The 19,855-nt window shown below is 35.2% G+C and overlaps 3 protein-coding genes across 4 annotated transcripts; 2 read left to right on the forward strand and 1 right to left on the reverse strand.

The window, feature by feature from the left end:
- Positions 1-473: 473 nt before the first annotated feature.
- Positions 474-5,321, reverse strand: LOC135166011 (transmembrane protein 209). Its single transcript, XM_064127916.1, has 8 exons — positions 5,125-5,321; positions 4,894-5,019; positions 3,351-3,643; positions 2,814-3,140; positions 2,509-2,642; positions 2,102-2,422; positions 1,146-1,367; positions 474-731 (listed from the first exon to the last, which is right to left on the reverse strand). The coding sequence occupies exons 1-8, from the start codon at positions 5,169-5,171 to the stop codon at positions 603-605; spliced, it is 1,599 nt and encodes a 532-aa protein (XP_063983986.1). The 5' UTR covers positions 5,172-5,321; the 3' UTR covers positions 474-602.
- Positions 5,322-5,999: 678 nt separating this feature from the next.
- LOC135166008 (nonsense-mediated mRNA decay factor SMG8) lies at positions 6,000-9,955 on the forward strand. Its single transcript, XM_064127910.1, has 6 exons — positions 6,000-7,731; positions 7,804-7,916; positions 8,189-8,293; positions 8,371-8,893; positions 8,978-9,369; positions 9,688-9,955. Exons 1-5 carry the CDS (start codon positions 6,149-6,151, stop codon positions 9,279-9,281), a joined length of 2,628 nt encoding a protein of 875 aa, XP_063983980.1. The 5' UTR covers positions 6,000-6,148; the 3' UTR covers positions 9,282-9,369; positions 9,688-9,955.
- A 139-nt stretch (positions 9,956-10,094) lies between these two features.
- On the forward strand, positions 10,095-15,645 carry LOC135166010 (protein brambleberry-like). Of its 2 annotated transcripts, XM_064127914.1 has the most exons (10): positions 10,095-10,286; positions 10,873-11,272; positions 11,629-11,814; positions 11,883-12,105; positions 12,610-12,906; positions 12,981-13,193; positions 13,768-13,998; positions 14,712-15,000; positions 15,105-15,257; positions 15,367-15,645. In XM_064127914.1, exons 2-9 carry the CDS (start codon positions 10,913-10,915, stop codon positions 15,244-15,246), a joined length of 1,941 nt encoding a protein of 646 aa, XP_063983984.1. In that variant the 5' UTR covers positions 10,095-10,286; positions 10,873-10,912; the 3' UTR covers positions 15,247-15,257; positions 15,367-15,645. The 2 variants fall into 2 exon arrangements, with proteins under 2 accessions (XP_063983984.1, XP_063983985.1); XM_064127915.1 differs by lacking the exons at positions 10,095-10,286; positions 10,873-11,272 and adding an exon at positions 11,387-11,501 and having other exon boundaries at positions 15,105-15,645.
- Positions 15,646-19,855: the final 4,210 nt, after the last annotated feature.

A 19,855-nucleotide genomic window follows, 5' to 3' on the forward strand; every position in this document is an offset into this window, starting at 1 on the left:
ATACCACCTGGAAGGGACAATTGACAGAAAGAGTGGAACTAAGAGAGTGGATTTTTTTTGCAATTATCGCGTATAATCATTTTTGTCTATCGTAATCATGGTTCCCTCTTTATCTCATTATGAAATTATCATATGATGCTCTTTCGTGTTCCATTTACTGCCAACATCCTCGATTTTGGAAGAAATGAAGTTGTGTCCGGGAAAACAATTGATGGACAACTCAAAGTAAAGTTTGCTGTTTCGCTTGTCTTGATGCTCTCCAATTATACATATATCAAGGGTATGAAGGTCTACATGAATTGGAAGGAGTGATAAACAAGGAAATTACAATGGTTTTACTAGACTAGATGATGATCAGTCAATCGATGGTTGAGTGCTAGTCGACAGGCAGTGGATGGCTCCTCGATTGCCAGTCAATGGTGGAGGATTGCGAAGGAACATCGATTCAGGGTTAACAAGAAGAATATTTTCGCTATGGGAGAAAATTCAATCCAGCTCTTTATGGAAACAATTAGTTTTGATACAAAAATAATTATAAATTTGTGAATTGATGTATATAACACAGGTAATGTGGATGAAGCATGTATGAAAGGTAGTGATTCTTAGCTGTCGATGACCCAGAGAACATTTACTCCTGATTTTCCTAGGTTGACTCGTCCAAGCATTCCATACTCTCGATTTTTTATGTTGTATAGGAATAGCAAGAGAGTGTGGAACAGGTTGTTTCGTCCCTGAGGAAAAATACAATCACGTTAAGGCCTGATTGGAATTACCTGAATTGAATTGACGGTCTTCAGAAGTTCTTCAAAAATTCGTTTAATTTTTTTTGCTCGTTTGGGGTATGGTTTTTTCATTTTGTTCTATAAGTCGACTACTATTTACCCAACTCTCATTATTAGGAAAGCAAAGTTACTTTCCACCCCTAAAATAGATTTTTAGCATTTTTTTTTTCAATTTCTAAGACTTCAAAAAAGGATCTATCCAGAACAAAAAGTGGAAAAACTTGAATTTTGCAAATTGATTTTTTTTCAATGATGGATTGACTTTACTCAAAAGTTTAAAGCTTCATAGATCGTGGGTTTCGATCTGGGGTCGTTAAAAAATATTTGGATGTACGTTTATGATTATCTATTATTGTAAATTACCCTTGGAATTTCTTCATATTCAACAGGTGAAGAGATGCCACTGAGAGCCAGACAATAACGTGGCGGATCTGTTGATTGACAAACAATGATTGGGCCTTTACTTCTTGGCAACTCTATCCCACTTTTTCCCGTGTATCTGGATGTGAAGGGGCGAGCGTCCGGTTGATCCAAGGGCGCCTCTAATTGCGTGTCCATATACGACGACACTAGATGCATCACAATCTGTTAAAAAGCAATTATAAATTCAAATGGAAATTAATTTGTTTTATGCCTGTAATGCACAATGAATGCAGCGAGATAACGTGACTCAGGGCCATTTCATTCCCAAATCGGTGGAAGGATCAGCGAATGCTTTGATATAGGTTACGCCAAAATCACTTGTTAAATTTATTATCAATTAATTGCCCATTTTTTGCTACAACATCTCGACTTCATATGATAGAAAAATTTACAAGCTACAAAATACAATTTTTTCTCTTTCACGATTAGATGTTGCAGATGGGAAAGATCTGAGTCCGAGTCACCATTGTCATAAATTATCAACAATCAAAACTTCGATTGTTGATAATTTATTATAAATTTTGCGAATAAAAATTAGCATTCACGTTTGAAATTGTTCCTAATGGAACACCAATCTATCGATTGGTATATTTTTCATCTTCTGTGTGCCCAATTCCTAGAGAAAATCTAAACTCTCTGGACTAGACGATTCTGGAATAACATTTATTCTCGACTCGACAATATCGAAAGTACTCGGTCTAAGTAAACAAAAATTGCATTATCCACATCACTACCCTTTAAAGGCTACCGACTGCTAATAAATCAACGTTGATTAATACAAATTAATAAAAAAAGATAGAACAAAGTGATGTGCATGTGAGTGAGTGTTACTTTGGTGGTGACACCACATCCTTCAACATTTAATTGAAAATTTTATAACAAATTTTTACACTTACGGCTGCATCTGTCGGTAAGCTAGGATCCCACGGTTTCCCATTATGCGATCCTCCACTATTCCATTTAAATTCACTCATGGATCCACCCTTCGCCAACAGTTTTATTCTCTTCACCAAATAATCTTGATTATTAGATAATTCTAGAAATTGAACCAGTGTTGGAAGAGTGGGAATTGCGAAGGATTGAGATTGAGCGAGCTTTCTAAGTCTGTCAAGGCCTACGTAACCAGGTTGAGAGTCTGTCAAGCCATGACGAACGAGCGCTGAACACACGTTGTCAATTTCCATTGATATGCGTTCAACAACAGTTTTGCTGATCCACTGCAATGGAAAATTGATAAATTTTGAAATATGTTCATCAGCTCATGCATGTTCTCCTTATTTTTCATTAATTCCGATAATATTACCATTCTTAGATTCGCAGTCCATTGATTAACCCTGTTAGGATCAATTCTGTACTTTCTCCAGATGTCAGGGGTACCGAAAAATCCTCGTGGTGATATACCCTCTTCAGCACCAGGACTCGTAGATGTTGTTTTATCTAGAAATGTCCAACAAATACAATAATTTTTTTTTCAGTGCAGAAGCCAATAAACAACAAAACATTTTATGATCGCCAAAGTTTTAACAGCATGACAACTTTGGCAGCTATTTTCCTCAACTATATCAAGTCTATGCAGATATCAAATGGAGTTTATAAAAGAAAATTTACCAACTGTTGGAGCTAATTGATAAGCACATCTCCTCAGCATTGGTGACACTTCCCCAGGATTTCTTGTTGCAGGATGTGACCAGAAACTGCTCAAAAGGTTCGAAGGCTGATCCACATTAGTAGAGAGAGTGGTTTTCCTCTCTCGCTCAGAGATATCTTTTAAATAATTTTCCAAATCTGTTTCATCTTGAATCATACCTTCGCCAGTAAAACTACCATTGATGGAAGCATTCAAAGATTTATTAAATGACGTATTGGAACTAGTATTCAACGTTCTTGGGGACGATGGGCCCTTATACTTGGAAAAAGGACTAGCTGCGTAAGTTTCTGAAAGAAAAATGAAATAAATTCCGCATAAAAGTGGTGATTATGTATGAAATACGTTGGATCAATTTATCCTGTGCTTCTACGTTAAAGATGACAGGGTAAAATATGCGATGACTTGACAACTTGTTCCTTCGTAGCATCAAAAATGTTGTGATGATCAAATGTTTCAACTCGACACTTTTCATGTTATCATTTTGGAAATCTACTTACTGCTCTCGTTGAGCCCTGGCGAGCCCAACGATCGTCGACTGAGGTTCAGAGATGGTAAACTGTTAGGAGAATCTGGTTCAGGTGTTTTTGGAGTAGCACTCCCAGTCTGAAACAACGGATCACCCTTGTTTATACCCAGCAGCGTCTTCTGACGCGGACTCAGAACAATTGGCTGGAGATTCAATGTTGCGTAACAGTAGGAGATGATATGATACAGAGCATTCAATCCGAAAATCACAGTTAGAATCCACTCAAACCACAAAAATGGTTTGTATCCTGCTCCTCCATAAACACTGAAATCAAAAAAAGTCTATAGTAGTTTCTCTAATAGTTTGACTGGCATCATTACTAACGCATTTGTAAATTGTTTGTAAGCCTGTAAAGAACAATATCGTTGATGTTGGACCCAGCAGATAATCAGCAGTTATAGGCAACTCCAGGACAACACATCAAATCGAATCTTAATTCAATGAATGCACTTTTCGCGAAAATATATAACTCCCCATCTTCCTGTGTGCAGTGCCAGGTATCTCGGAGTAGAAATGGATTATAATTAAAACTTTAAAGCACGTGCTAATCTGGTAATAAATATAAACGAGCTCTGAAGATCCATCATATCAGCAAAATATATAAAATCATTTGTGGTCCAATTCTACACTACGACCATCTACTCCTCCTATTCGCAAAACTCGGTACCCAAAAAAATATCAACACAACTGGAAGATCCACCCTGAGGAAAATGACCAAGGTAAGACACCCAGACAGCCCACAATCCATCAAACACAGTCATATATGCACACACTAAAATCTAACCAATCGCGGACTGACTCAAGACATTAACAACAAAATTCTGCGTAAACAAAGTGGACTATATTCTCGACCAATGTCATATACGTGATCCTAACATCAGAACCCAGTATAAATGTCCCCGACATGCTCTCTTGGATGAGTTGAGACAAATCAAACAGAACTGGGCCAACTCCTGGGGAGAATTATCATATGGTCGAGAGTAACCGGTTCTTCGCTGTACCTCGAATCCAGCGATTTATTTTTAATTGCGTCTCACTTCCATCACACCAAATATCATGTAAAATCTCAACGATTAAAACTAAACAAAAAACACGTCCTATGTATATATAGCAAGCAGAAAATGTATAATATAAACAATTGCATGTTATTCATTGGCAAAGGACTTGGGGCAATCGACAGTTACATCTTATAACGAATTACATTAAATGTAAATATAATATAATAAATATAATATAGACTTGTTGTTGTTGAAGCTTTAGCCGACACCTGTTGGGATGTGCAAGGTACCTCTATTTTCTCTTGACGATTTTCCATTTATATTTACTCGACTTAAATATAACATAATAAATATAATTTAATATAGAACTCTTGAGTTGTTGGTCCATTTGTGTATCACTTCTACAGTTAAATTCAAGGCCATGTTATTTTCCTAGACTAATTTGCCAATAAATCTTCAATCAAAAATCTTTTTCTCATATTTTACAAGACCATTGAGTAATAAAGTTTCACTCACATGTCAAATACGAGAACTCCAAGCAATAATCCGTTGATGAAAAACCATGTGATGCTTGATTTGGCTTTTATTTGGGTTTGACGCAGGTTGAGAGTTTGCTGAACCTGTGGTCTTGATGTCAAAATTCTGGAATTCGTAAATATTCGATAATAAATACATATTACAGTCAATATTCTCAATGAGAAATGGAGGGAAACCGGGATGAACCACGATTTCGATTTGAACAATTACCTGGAGTTTGGTGAAATATATCGCAGGGGTGAGTTGAAGTCGCCCATTGCAATGAATTGTGACTCGAGTTCAACCGATTCAATTTTTTGATTTAATCCTTGCTTCTTGTTTTATTTATGACACGAAGAATTCATGCTACTAATATCGTTAATAGTTGTTGTCAAAGAGAATAAACTAATCTATTATGGACAGTCGAGACCAAAGAGGATTGATTGAAGTAGAGGCTCAGTTCTGGGGGTTTTAGTGACCCCAGTGGAATCGTAGTACCTCACCCCAGAAGAAACAGGGCGCCACACGCAATGCTGGGGTTCCTGCCTGTTTTTAATTGCAAGTAATTATTAATTCCTATCTAACTACAGAGAATTCGCATTTTCAAAGTTTCTTTGTAATCCCAAATCAAGAAATCAGTCGATTATTCAGTCAAAAAGTTGAAAAAATAATGGTAGAACCCAACCCGATAGTAGGGTTTGGAATAGAGATCATGATCTCTGTTTGGAATGACGCTTTGCCAATCTCCTTAATTTTAACTGAAGCATCCTCATATCCTCTTTTCTGCTCATCCTAATCTTGTCTACTTCAATGGAACAAAAGCATTTCGGTGACGCAGAGGACTAAACCTCCATTTTTAATTAGTCCCTCTGACAGTGGATGGGACTGCTACTGAGGAATGGTTGAGTTGGCTGACGAATAGACATCCCAGCCTTGTGTGTGGCGACCTACCTCTTCTGGGGTGTGCACCACGATGCCGCTGGGGTCACTCAAACCCCCAGAACTAAGCCTCTACTTCAGTCATTGCTCTATCATCTCAGGCATAATAATGTCACCTCCGCCAAACTTCAGGCGGTAGATTGTGCAACGTGCTAAATCATAAATTACAAGCAAAACTTATTTGGAACTTGAAGACAATGAAATCCCCTAGTCTCGAACAACATAACCTATTTTGTGTGCATTTTCTTTGTTTATCTAGTTCATAAAACTCGTAAAAAGGGAAAAAAAGTTGTAGTAATCCTCACAAATTAGTCTTATGCAAGTGAAGAAATTCTCATTACCATGCAGCCCCGAAAGTTTCACACACACAGAAAAAAAAGTGGTAATCGTCTCGGTAATTGGAAAATCCCAATACCGCGCAAAAGGCAGCAAGACGGAGATGGTTGGGCCACATCTGCTCGTTGATTTGATTAATCATCCCTCAGTTGATCCTGATTCTATCAGTGAAATTGAGGGATATTACAGTCATCAAGAGAAAACAATTTATCTTCATTTACGAGGGCTCTTTGACACCGACACATTGGTCAATGAATACGATAATTTCATGAAGAAATTCAAGTGCAATGACTTTCTCAGTGCCTGGGCCCATATGCGTGAACGATATGCCAGGGCTTTACTTGTATTATTTCACATCTCTCACATCATTATCCTCAGTCATCCAACGCACACATTTGACTACAGCTACGTTCACTTATTCAGAGCTTTGGACGTAATCAGGCAAAAAACATTGGGGCAAATTTCCACTTTATTGACATCAATCACAGGACTACCGAAGAGTTGGTACACCAATAGTCGTCCCTGCTCCCCCAGGATTTTATTCTACTTCGAGACCTGTCCTGGAACAATAAAAAACATCAAGAAATTGGAACACTCTCTGGAAGATCAAATTTATCACTTGTTACGAAAGCATCGCATCGTCACCAATGTCAGTGCCAATTCATTATTTGCCATTCCAGCAAATCAAGAATTCGTTTATGTTAATACTGGATCAACTGAGTCAAGTGATATGCTTGGCTATATGTTTGAAAAATTAATGAATAGCTGTAAAGTCAATCCAGTAAATAACAAAAATTTTACTGATAATGTTTATTCGAAGAGTGAAAGGTCTTTCACTGCTTTTCTCCAGCAGCACATCAAACTAGCATTTGCCAAAGGTTTTGATGATAATGTAGGTCGTCATTCGACCCCAGCTCACTTCGAAATTCCCACGGTTGCTGCATTCAGTCAAACCGTCAATGCTATTTATGATTTTTTTATCAATTCACGAGATAAAGAGTTGACAAATCTTCATGGATTGTTAGATATTGATGTTAAATTCAGTAAAATTATATGCAATAAGGCCTTGCCACGAGCCCTTCAGACGTATCAAGACAATTTACCTCAGCATTATGAACGGAATTATCATGAAAATAAACTCCGTCATGCGATGTCGGTATTCAAGGCACATGCACGTGGACCTTTGTTCGATGAATTTGCAGAAAAATTACAAAGTGAGTGTGATAATCACTGGAAAACTGGACGACAAATGTGTGAGGTATTGTCTCTAACTGGAAATCCTTGTACAAATCCTCTGCACAGTGGAGGCAGTGAAGGAGCTGGTGGTGGAGAACATACTGATGAAAGGAAAGAAGATAATGATCTACCTCCTATGGAACACTGCTCTGGTGTTAGATATAATTGTTCATGCAATTGTGGACGTTGGCAAGGGCCTAGAGATGATCCTTTCAATGTTAAAAATGCTAATTATGACTGGTTTCAAGTTATGGCGAAGCAATGTGGCTGCTCTCAGTTGGAAACTGTTCAATTTCCTGTTTTCCAACCCAGCACCCATAATTACAGGTATGTGACTACGAAAAAAAATTAATTGAGATATCTTGGCATCAATTGATTTTTTATTCATCAATTTTTTAGGGCAGCCCAACTTTTTCCCGGAACAAAGAGAAAAGATTCCTTTGGTCGAGTCGATTTGTCAACTCCACAGGGACAAACACAGGCGTGCAGCTTAGCTGATGGAACTCTACATGGTAATTGATAATTAATAACCTTTTGTTTGTCGATTATTTATTATTTGTTGCTTCCAAATGGAACCCTTGTAATTGTCCAATCCCGACCCAAAAGCAAAGGTCTCATTTTTCATGAAAACAACGTAAAGGGGTCTGAAATGTAAAAAATATAAATTTTTTTGAAAATGGCTGTCTGTGGTTCCCCACTAAGCTAATCTCATAATTTTTTAATTAAAAAAAAATCAGATATTTTCTCATTTTCTCTCCCAATAATCATAGTCATAATGTTAAAGGTTATGGAAGTGGTGGACAATCTCAATCGGCTAACGAGCCCAGTGGAGATGATCATCAGAAAGTTGTTATACAGGTCTCTGACGATAATTCTGACAACTTGAAGGGTAAACAACATATTAAATGATTTTTAATCTTAGTATAATGGTTATTGCCTTTTAACATTATTAATTATTTATTGTAGAAAAATCATTGGTACGACAGCCATCAACAACCGAGTATTTACCAGGCATGTTGCACACTGGATCACCATCTGGACTTTTGCCACAGTTCTCCAGTTGGTCATTAGTTTGTCTGGGTCCAAGCAGTCTTTATTCTCATAATTTAGGATTACAACATCAAACTGGTATTTTACCAAATTCTGCTTTTCTTTTACCCTGGGACGTGACTGTACGGCTTGAACAGCAAAAAGATCGAGGAACATTTTGGCCAATTGTTGGTGATCAATCGACTCATGGACTTGGCTCTCGTGGAAAGAGTTTTCAAAATTCAAATGCTTTGAAGTGTAGAAAATTTAAAGGTGGAAAGGAATTTGTTGTTAAAATTTTTGTTGGAGTTGAGTACGAGTGTCCAAGGGGTCATCGATTCATGGCTGCAGCACCTGATAAAATTTTGAAAGCAACGGGAAGTGGAATTGTCAAGGACAGTGGAAACAAAGTAACATCCAGTACAGCCGATATGCCACTTTATTTTCCCTGCTCGTGCAGGTAATTATTTCATCTTTTAAACCTATCAGCAAAATGTATGTGAAAACAAAAACGATGACATTCATTTTTTTTTCTTTTTGATAGAGCAATATCTCCTTTGATTGCCCAACTAATGAGAATTCACGTTGTCACACCAAAGGCACCTGTTCATGTGACATTGAATCCAAGAGTTCAACCTGGTCCTCCACCAACACCAATTTTCATTCCTGGGTGTGAAGAAGAACCCATCAGATTATCACAAAGTGCTTATTGGGTGTTGAGACTGCCTTATGTTTACGTGGACGAAAAAGGCCCCTATTTAGCACCAAAACGACCCATGCCGATATCACATGGTCGATTGCTTGCTGGGATGTACGGAATCAGTGCAGTTGTGCCTGAAAAAAAATAAATCTTGATGTACGGAGCTGAGGAGACTGTACCCTCTGGGTCTCAGAGATGGGAGACAAGAATTGTAGGGGGGATTGAGTGGAGTGAGGGTAAGTCTCAGGGTACAATCTCCTCATTCTCATTATATTTATTTTCTTTATAAAGAAAAGAATAATGAATTTATGTTTTTTTTTTTACTTTTTTTATGTTGCTATTGTGTTATTAATTAATTAATCTCAGTTATCACCTTTTGCGTGAGCACTTCGACGCCAAAACTCAACCCTGAAGAATTCGGTGTTTGTAATTTTTATTTACTGAAATTAAGGGATGAAACTTGGCTCGATCGAGGAGAATTTAATTCTCCTTCGAACATCGTTGGTTTCATTCTTTTAGATTAATTAAGGACAGTATAATTTTTTCATAATCAGGGCGCCTCATCCAGCCGCCTGAATCGACGCTGGCGCAGCTCACGGCCGGGGTCACCACTAACATTGGCGTGGAGTCGTCTGATCGCCGGGATCTGAGCCACTATTTACTCTATCCTGTTTGGCAGCTGTACTGCCCTAATTAGTTCGCAATTTCCTCACCGTTTTTATTCTCATTCCTGATTTGTTTTATAATTTGAAGTTAAAGGTGGAGAAAAAAAAATGTACATATATAAATATGTCCACAATAAAACATTAATGATCAATATGATTGAGTGTTTATTAATCGTATAAATATTGAGTGGAGTGAGTTTGAATAAGTGGCAGCACATGCAGTGAAGCTACCGCGCGAATAACCGTTTTTTTACTGGATGAACCTTGTGAAGTGTAAGAGAGATGGAGAATATACGTTTGTCAGCAAGTTTGAACATGTTCTGACTTGTTTCGCAGAACGAAAGTTAATGAATTTTGTTTAAAAAGAATAATAAGAAAATTGAAAAGTGTGTTGGAGTCAAGAAAAACTGAAAGACATCTGAAAAATGTATATGTGAACCTCGAAAATAATGACATTAGGGGGAATTTTGATATTTGCTATTGAAAAGGTTGGTCATCTGTCATGTATCCTAGTGAATAATTAATGTCTTATTAGTATAATTATCGAGTATTGGCTGATCTGATGGAAGATTTAAAAGAAAAAATGCTGACCACACTGAGAAAAAAATTGTTTTTGGCAAATATTCATTTGCTTCAGAGAAGTATTTATTTTTTCAATATTAGAGTTCTCCAGTAAAATCATTACAATAGCAATATTCATTAGGTGTTGATTATGTTAATTAGATTGGTCTAGAACATGATGATGTTAGTAATAACTTGAGTGAACTGCTTCAATAATTATGAGCATTAAAAAATTCCTCGAAATTTGTTCCTCCAGACAATTAACAGTTTAGAACCATTAAAAATCATTAAGGAATTTCATTTAAACTTCTGTGCAACATAGTCATACTTAAGAACCATAAGATTGTCATCTTTGAAAGTTAATTAAGCTTCTCTGGGAATGACAATCCAAGAAATATAATTTTAACAAATAAATACTTATCTCAAGTCAATGAATATTTGACAAAAATAATTTTTATTCTCAGTGTATATGATGTTTTTATTTTTATTTGTTTTTCAATAATTTCTGCGCAGTTACAAGGAAAGGAATATTCGATTGACAATAACTAAAAAAATGGAGATTCCATTATTCATTATTTTGGCGTTGACTTGCGTCGAGGCTTCGTCAATTCTAAATTGGATGTGGGGTAAATCCCCTGAGGAACCTGACGTTCTAGTCACCAATGGCGTGCCACTGATAGCCATTCCATATGAATCAATGACAGATGATGAGAAGTTTCTTCAGGAAGCAGCAAAATTTACCGACATTCAGGTGTCATCACCTCTCCAACTTTGTCAGCACAAAATCATCATGAAAATACAAAGTTCTTGCAGTCAGCTGAGTGAAGAAGAGCTCGCAAAACTTGGTGTCAACTTGTTGAATTGTCAGTCGGCTGTAGAGGGGAGGAAAATATTTCCCTGCACTGAACAAATGGTATGATTTAAAATTTTAACCGTTGGCAATGTCATTCAAGCGAAGTTTGAAGTTTTTGCATGGAGGGGTGTTTCGTGCCTGTCTGAACTTGCACATATTTGTCCCCCACTGGGTGACTGAAAGTCGACCTCCTCTGAGAATTATTACCAGTTCACCCTTCAGTTTTTTTCAGTTCACTCATTGTCCATCACTTTAATAAGCTTCTGCAATCAAGCGTCTGAATGTTAAAGTAGATTTTTAGTATTTTTTTTATTGAAAATTTCTCAAATTCAGATGCTTTAATTCAGTTTTCTCGTAATTTCTAAAGTTTTCAGTTTAGATTAACTAATTATTTTTGTTATTTTTGCTTCTTTCAGTCTCTTAAACAATGTACAACTGAGATGGATGCAGATATGTGGAATGCTTATCACTTGATGAGCAACAGAGCACGAGCTGTTTGCTATGCAGTTCGGAATATTCAGTTCAGAGCACTCACGGAATTGACAGTTAATAAACTTATGCATAGTGCTCGTTCGCAAATTGAAGCACTGGGCTCCTTACAGGTAAGTGTCTCATATTTCATTTTTTTGTTATTTTCATCCTTAAACCATTTTTTTTTATTTTCCTTCAGGAAAGTCACGAGCGACTGGAAATGCGTACTATTGATGCATTGTCATCATTGTCAAAGGGCAATGAGGTCCTTATGGAACAGCAAAAGCACCTGGAGGATTCCCAGTCACAATCTCACAGATTAGTGGTAAATAACCTTCGACAATTGACAAACGAAAAGTATTTGATTCGTAGTGGACACACTCTCCTGGCCTCCATGACGGAAGACATTCGAAAGCGTCTGGGTAAGATGGTTTTTTTATTTTTGCTTCCGAATGGAAGCATTATAATCACCTAAAATGAAGTTTTGAATTTTCTTCGTTATATCAACTTAATGTGATCCCAAAAGTTACAAAATACAATTTTTAAGACGTTCCTGTACGAGGGAGTGTGTGTGTATGTACACTGACAGATTGATCTGTCAACTTTACTACATTTGTCAGTCAATGTATAAATAAAAAAATGTCAACAGTTTTTATTGAATTCTTCGGCCAAAAATAACGGGAATTAAATCTTTTTTTTTGCAGTTTTTATGGAGTTCTCTTTATATGCGTCAACGCAAATTCGTTTTACTTATTATTTTTTTCAACAGTTTCTGAAAATTAGTTGGTCTACGATAACTGAAGAAAAATGTTTGAAAACTACCAAAAAACTTAACTAGACCGATAACTCACTTATCTATTTTTATCTCCAAATGAAGTCTCATTTTTATCAAATTGCAAAATGTACAATAAAATTTTTTTTTTTAGAAAAAACCAATGAAGATCTTGAGGCTCAAGCGTCAGACCGTCAAAAGAATCATCAGGAAATCCTGAAGGACTTGATGGATATTCAGGAAAAGTCGGAATTAATTTGGAAAAAAATTGAAGAGAGTACGAAACGAATAGTAGAAAAAAATGCTGATGCTGTAGCACAGTACGAACAGACGTTTGAAAAATTGGAGAAAATAAACAATACTATCCATTTCATATCGAATATAACAGAATCAATGCGCCAAGAAATTGATGGGAAATTGGGATGGATTACTGAACATATTGGCAATACAGGTAAATTTTATTCATTCAATACATTTTATATTTCGTACCGGAAATTACTTAAATCAAAAAATCGTATTTCACAGGTGAACACTTGCAAAGGATGTACCGTATCTCATTGCACGTGATTTATTTGGTAGGAGCAATGATAGTCGCTGCCTTTCTCAATGCTCCATTTTTGACTAGGGCTACAATCATGGGATTCATTCCACTGAATTTAATTACTTATTTAAAACACGGAATGAACGCTTGTCTTGACTTCACATCGATTACTATTTTAATTTTCTTCATTACAGCGAGTAAGTTTTTGCAATCTCATATTTTTCTCCACATTCATCATTTGCAATTTATGTTGACTTTTGACTTTTATTGCCTCTAGACGGTCCTCATTAGTCCAGAAGTGCAATCAACCTTTCGGCCATTTGCATCTTATTATAAAAACGAGAAAATTGAGAAAAAAATATTTCTTTCAAATATTCATTTACTTAAAAAAAGTATTTATTTTTCAAAAATTATATTTCTCGGATTGAGTCATCCCAGAGGTGTTTAATTAGCTTTCAATTACGACAACATTATTGCTCTTGAGTATGATTGTGTTCCATCGAACTTCAAATAGAATCCGTTAATGACTTTTCATTTTTGGAAATTTCGGATTTTCCGAAACTTTCAATGCTCATAACTACTTTAATAATTATGAGCATTTAAACTATTCTAGATCAGATTAATTAATATAATTCAGACGTAATGAGGATTGCTATTGTAATGACTTCACTGGAGAAATATAAAATTGAAAAAAAATACTTCTCTGAAGTAAATGAATATTTGGTAAAAACAGTAATAAGAAAAAGCGTTTGAAAATTTCTATATTTTTAGTGCACTATGTTATGCTTGGAATTCAGCAGCTATTTGTGAGTGATACTAAAGGCATACAGGCCACTGCCGATATTAACTCGAAAAAGCACTCGTCAACCACCAGCTACAACCCACAACGTACATCAACACCTGTGCCTGGAGTAATTTCAAAGATAAATTATACAGTTCGATTGATGAAAAATATCAATGGAGTCTATGATATTCTTATACAGTCGTTCGTGCATTTGAAAGGTAATCTTATGATTATAGAAAAACAAAATACAATAGTAACTGAAAAATTAAATTAATCAAATCGTTCAGTGAGGTACAAACCATTTCATTTATGGAATATTTATTGTTAAAACGGTAATCAAATTACAATATTCCATTTTTCAATTGCGTGGAAAATCTGTAGTCTGATTCATGATCAGAAAATGAACCCATTCATAAATTTCCACAGGACCCCGAGGCAAAAAATTAATTTGAAAATTTGAAAAATTTGTTAATTAAAACCTCCGAGGGTACAGCAGTTTGTTCGTTCGGAAATAACATAAAATAACTTTACGCTCAGGTCCGTATTTTACTGATGGGATCCAACGTTTTTTAATATTTTCAGTCATCAAATTTTCCAACTAATTGGATGAGTAAAATTCGAAAAAAAATCATTCGTAGTCAGTGTTATCTAAATCAAATTTCGAAACGCATTGATATTTTTTATAACATTTTCTTATTACAAATCAATAACTTCGTTTGAATTCCGCTCGTTCGCCAGATAATTTTTTTTAATTGACCTATTTCCAAAAATTTCTTAAAATTAACGAAAATTCTTTATGACTATAAGACTTGATACTGAACATATCAATGACGACTTTTGGAATACAAAAAAAATCAGCTGCCTGAATTCACATAAAATGCTCCATATTTTACTTCTTTTTTCTTCACTCTCTGATTTTCTTTTTTAACAGAAAAAATCGGCCTTATCCTTCAGTCTGCATCCTCCTGGTGTTGTACCAATACATCGCCAGTTGAAGAACTTTCATGCTCATACCTGCCCGCTCAACTTCCCCGAGAGGATCTAGCAATGGGCTACAACAGGGGACAACATTCGAGTATTTTATCTGACGATATGAATGATTATTCGCATTCATATGCCAATGATACCGGTCACACGGATGAGTTACAGGATGCGAATCAATTGAGATACCGTATGCTCTACAAATCACCGCGTAATTACAGTGCTAGTCCATCCAGAAGGTATTTAATACTACGATGAAGGACAAATATTTTCGGATTATTCGTTCGAATGGTGTTAAAAAAGACAACGTACTAATGGAAATTATTTATGTTTTCTATTTAAGTGTTACGCCTAATTCTGCGGCTTCCTCACGGACGCTGTGCTGTGCTTTGACAAAGACGGGTGCCAAGTGTCGTTCTCGTGCACAACCAGGCCGATATTTTTGCGGCCGCCACAGTGATGGCTCATCCATCTTGGATGATTAAACCGCCCTCACGTAAGGATTTTTTTTTATTTTTCATAATTCTTTACTCTTATGGCTGGGCCAAAGTGACGTAAAAACCAGACCATAGAAAAATAAAATGATGAATAACTAATACTTCCAGAATAAATTGAATCATTCTCACTAATTTATTAAACAAAAATTATCCAAAATCATTCTGTTGCTCTACGTCTGCGAGCATCATAAATTGTAGTATATTATAAACATTCCAATTTCATTTCATTTGCTACTATGTATTTATTTATTAGAACAATACATTTTATCGCTATATAATTACTTTATAATTAATGTATAATAATTTGTTGCATTGTATTTTTGCAAATGTCTGTGGAAAAAAACGTGATTTATACAAAAATAAATGAGTTAATGACGTTCTCACTCATTCCTGCTATACTGTCTTTTATCCTTTTCTCGAAAAATCTTCAATTGTCGTCATTTAATTAATTATTTGATAGAACAAGGGCAATTAATTGCGTGAAATGGCAAAACATGACAAAGTTTTGACTATTGACAGGTTTTGGTGAATATCTCGGGACCTGGGCAAGATATCAAAATTGTTAATAGAACCTTTTTTGTGGAGATAATTAAGAGCTCCAACAAATGATATAACGAAAATTACGCTATCTCTCTTAGATTCGGAGATATTACTCAAAAACTTGAATCAGACAGAAGTTCACTTATATTGTTTTACCACTTCGCTACTGAATTAAATAAATGAAATTCCGATTCGAATATTTTGAGTCGTTCCCTCAATCGCTCATTCGTGAGAATGAAATCATTTCGAGATGTTCATTAATTCATTAAGAAGTATTTAAAATTCTTGAAAAATTTTGGTCCAAAATTAATGGGACAATATGTAAAGTGGCAGCTCCAGCTTATGGTTTTGAATATAAAATATAATACAAAGTCTAAAGAGCACAGATAAACTGCCGACAAACGTCAGGGCATGAAAGCCCTGTCAAGGGATACGCTGCTCGCTGTTCGGGTGCATACAAAGATACGAGGGAGAGGACAAAGGGGGAGGACATAAAAAAATAAAGAAAGTGTTGGTTTGTCGTCGCGCTACTTCTTCAGTTTCCCCTCCAATACTCTACAATCTAACACTATTTTTGGAGTTGGAAAGTTAGTCAACCGTTTGCGAGCTTTATTTTGAAAAAAGGAAAAACGAGAAAAAAATTATGGAAAATTTTTGGTAAAAAATGGCTATTGGTCTTTGTCGGTGAGTTGAAAAATAAAAAGAGGAGTCCTGTGTTATGTTTAGGGAATGCGTGGGAAAGAAATAAAAAATTGTATCGAATACCAGGTCAGACTAGTCGATTCTGCGAATATGGGTCAGGTCGAGTAGAGTGATGAATGAAAGCAGTGTTTTTCATTTTAACTATGTGTCCGGTTAATGCTTTATTTTTCTCCACCTCTTTCTTGTAAATGACCAGATATGTTTTTTTATTTAAGATTATCCAAACCGACGGGTTTATGCAACAATGTACGACATAAAAAGTTATAGTAAGAGAATAGTGACAAACAAAAAGTTTATAGTGTTGATTAACAATAGTAGTGGATAGTTATGTAGAGATCCCCGGTCGATTCCTCATGACCGACTCAGAGTGAGTGCTACCGGGTACCCGTAGACAACACCACTATCCGCTCCACTAGGTCTAAATGATTTTTAATAATTATCTCGAGGGGGAGACGATGAATTAGAATATTGTTCTTAGTTACACTATATAAATCGTCTATGTGCTTTTCAATGGCACATCTTTCATATTTTTTGGGTCGATGGGTAAGGAAATATGGGCATAGCAACGGTTCCATATTCACATTCTCACGATTTCACGTTGTCAAATTGTCAAGATCAATTCCTGGCGTTGGCAGCACTGACCCACCTGAATGGGAGGCCCAAATGTTCGTGCGAGATTGAAGTAATACCAGTGGATTTGCATGTGTTGCAAACATTCAAAAAAGTCGAATGGGAAATCAATTTTATTTAATTGAATTGAATAAAAACTTTTTTTTTTGCTCACAAAAATCAGAATAAATTTTTTTAAAAAATTCACCAACAAAACGTTTTGTGTAGTGAGTTGCCCTGAATTAAAAAAAATAAACAAAATAAACAACATAAAAAAACGTCAAATAAAAGTTCTCCATGATGAACAAAATAGTTGAATTTTATTTATTTCTAATTTTTTTTACACAAAATTCTTACACAAAATTTTTTCTTACTGTACTTTTGACAAAAATTCATTTGTTTTTCGAGCATACAGAAATTTATTCCAGATTTAGACTTTAAAATTAGATTAATTAATCAAATTACTCAGCAGGTGGATTCTTTTTTTGACAGATTTCCAAAATATATGTACTTCATCTGGTGGGAAATATCCCAGGACCCGAGGTCCATGGAGCATTGAAATGACCAGATTTGATTGATTTTATTTTCTCTTTTACATAAGATGAGACTGAGTTCAAACTTAATTCAGCCGGGACAGTAAAAAATATATACTGAAGAGGAAAAAAAGGTAATGAACGTGACAAAAGGAAGAAAAGAGGAATGGCGCGAAGAGTATGACAAGAGGAGGAAGTGACCCGAGACGTCATGTGAACCGGATTTAACTGGCAGCTGCGGCATGTTATGTATACATATATATGTGTATACACTCATGTACATATATACATCTAGACTTGTTGCTAGTGCTTTAATCTCGCTGGCCCTAACAACTTGCAAAAGAAAAATTTATATTTAGAGTTAATTCATTGTAACGATTGTAACGATTAATTCTAATAATGAATATCGATATATAGTTTATAGCTAGTGTTATTCCATTAACGTATGGGGTATTTATGTTTACTAAAAAAATTTATATATCAAATGTTGAGACTTCGACGTCGGGTTTCGGCATTGAGATTGTGAACGGAAGTTTGAGGAAATGATTCGTACTTCCGCTGGTTTGGTAATTAAAAATTTGACCCCCTTGTCACTCACCAATTTCCGTTTCCAAAACGCATTATAGTTTTCTCGGATTTATTTATATCATTTTCAAATATAGATGAAGATCCTAAACTGATAAAATGGATTCGGTAAAATACTTTGAAACCAAACAAAGATGTGCATGAAGTGGCTAGAGTCCATATTTCTATTCACACATGAGTAAAAAACATGCTGCGTGTCAAAGTGCTCGACTACCAATTAATATTTTTTTGGTTTTGATTTAGGGAAGACTTTCCCCCTTTTCGAAGTCAAAAAATTACAATTACGAACTTCCTCGTGGTAAAAAATAGTATTTATTTGAGAAAAGTATTTAATTTTCAATATTATAAGTCTCCAGTGAAGTCCTTACAATAGCAATACTCATTAGGTTTGAATTATGTTAATTAGATTGTTCCAGAGCATCATCGTGTTAGCAATAATCTTGAATGAACGACTTCAATAATTATGAGCCTTAAAAAATCCTTGAAATTCTTCCCTCCAGAAAATCAGAAATTTAGATAAATTAAAAACCATTAACGGATTTTCTTTAAATTTCTGTGCAACATGGTCATGCTCAAGAGCAATAAGATTATCATTATTGAACGCTAATTAAAGTCCTCCGGGAATGACTCAACCCAAGAAATATAATTTTTGAGAAATAAATACTTTTCTCAAATAAATAAATATTTGACAGGAATATTTTTTTCCCTCCGTACATTTTCTGTAATTCTGAAACGAAATGCAGCTGTAGGAAATTTTCCGAAACTATCGCGTCATTTTTGCTAAAAAACTTAAACGTAATTATTATCTGAATTATCAATGATTTTTTTAATTTAAGAATTTTAAGCAATTTAACTTACTCTATTTCAGCGATAAATTACTCTTCCGTGATCCATGAAACTAAATAAATTCCGTAATGTTTACTAAATGTAATTATTTTTGTTTTTTGTAATTTTTCTCTTTATAACAATAAAATATTCACCCTGGATACAAAATTCCAAAAATTCTACGTAAATGTCTTTCTCGTCATAAAATTGTTTTGAGAAATTGTAAATTCCTTTACTCAACGTAAATACGAGCATTCAACACATGCGAATATGAATTATTGTCGATAAAAAACTCTCACCCGCCACTCAATGATTCTCGCCAGGACTGCCAAGTGCATATATATACTTATATGTAACAAAAAATTTGAGAAAAAAAACCTATTCCTGTAGCGTGGTAGGTAATAACGCGTGCGCATTTTAGAAAACAGTCGCGCCCAAAAAATAGAGAGAAAGATTTATGAGAAACGGAAAACGCCATAGATATGCCATTATTATTGTTAAAAAAATTACTATTACTAATATTATTATTATTTTACTTTTACTGCGTTACATTTTGTTGAAGTGGCGATCAATTTTTGAATAATCGAAATCAACGAATCACTGAATTATGACAGACAATAATTGCTTTTGAAATTCTTTGTGAATTGCAATAATTGTGATAATAATATACTTAAGATCACAATTGTTTATAAATCTAGGGTAAGATGATCATTCTATAATAATATTGGAACTCTTCATAGTTGTTGTTCACTGAATACAATTATTCATAATCCTCTGTTAGGAAAAGCAGTTGAACGTTTTGC

Source organism: Diachasmimorpha longicaudata, chromosome 9 (assembly GCF_034640455.1).
Source record: "Diachasmimorpha longicaudata isolate KC_UGA_2023 chromosome 9, iyDiaLong2, whole genome shotgun sequence".
Classification (NCBI taxonomy): Eukaryota; Metazoa; Arthropoda; class Insecta; order Hymenoptera; family Braconidae; genus Diachasmimorpha; species Diachasmimorpha longicaudata.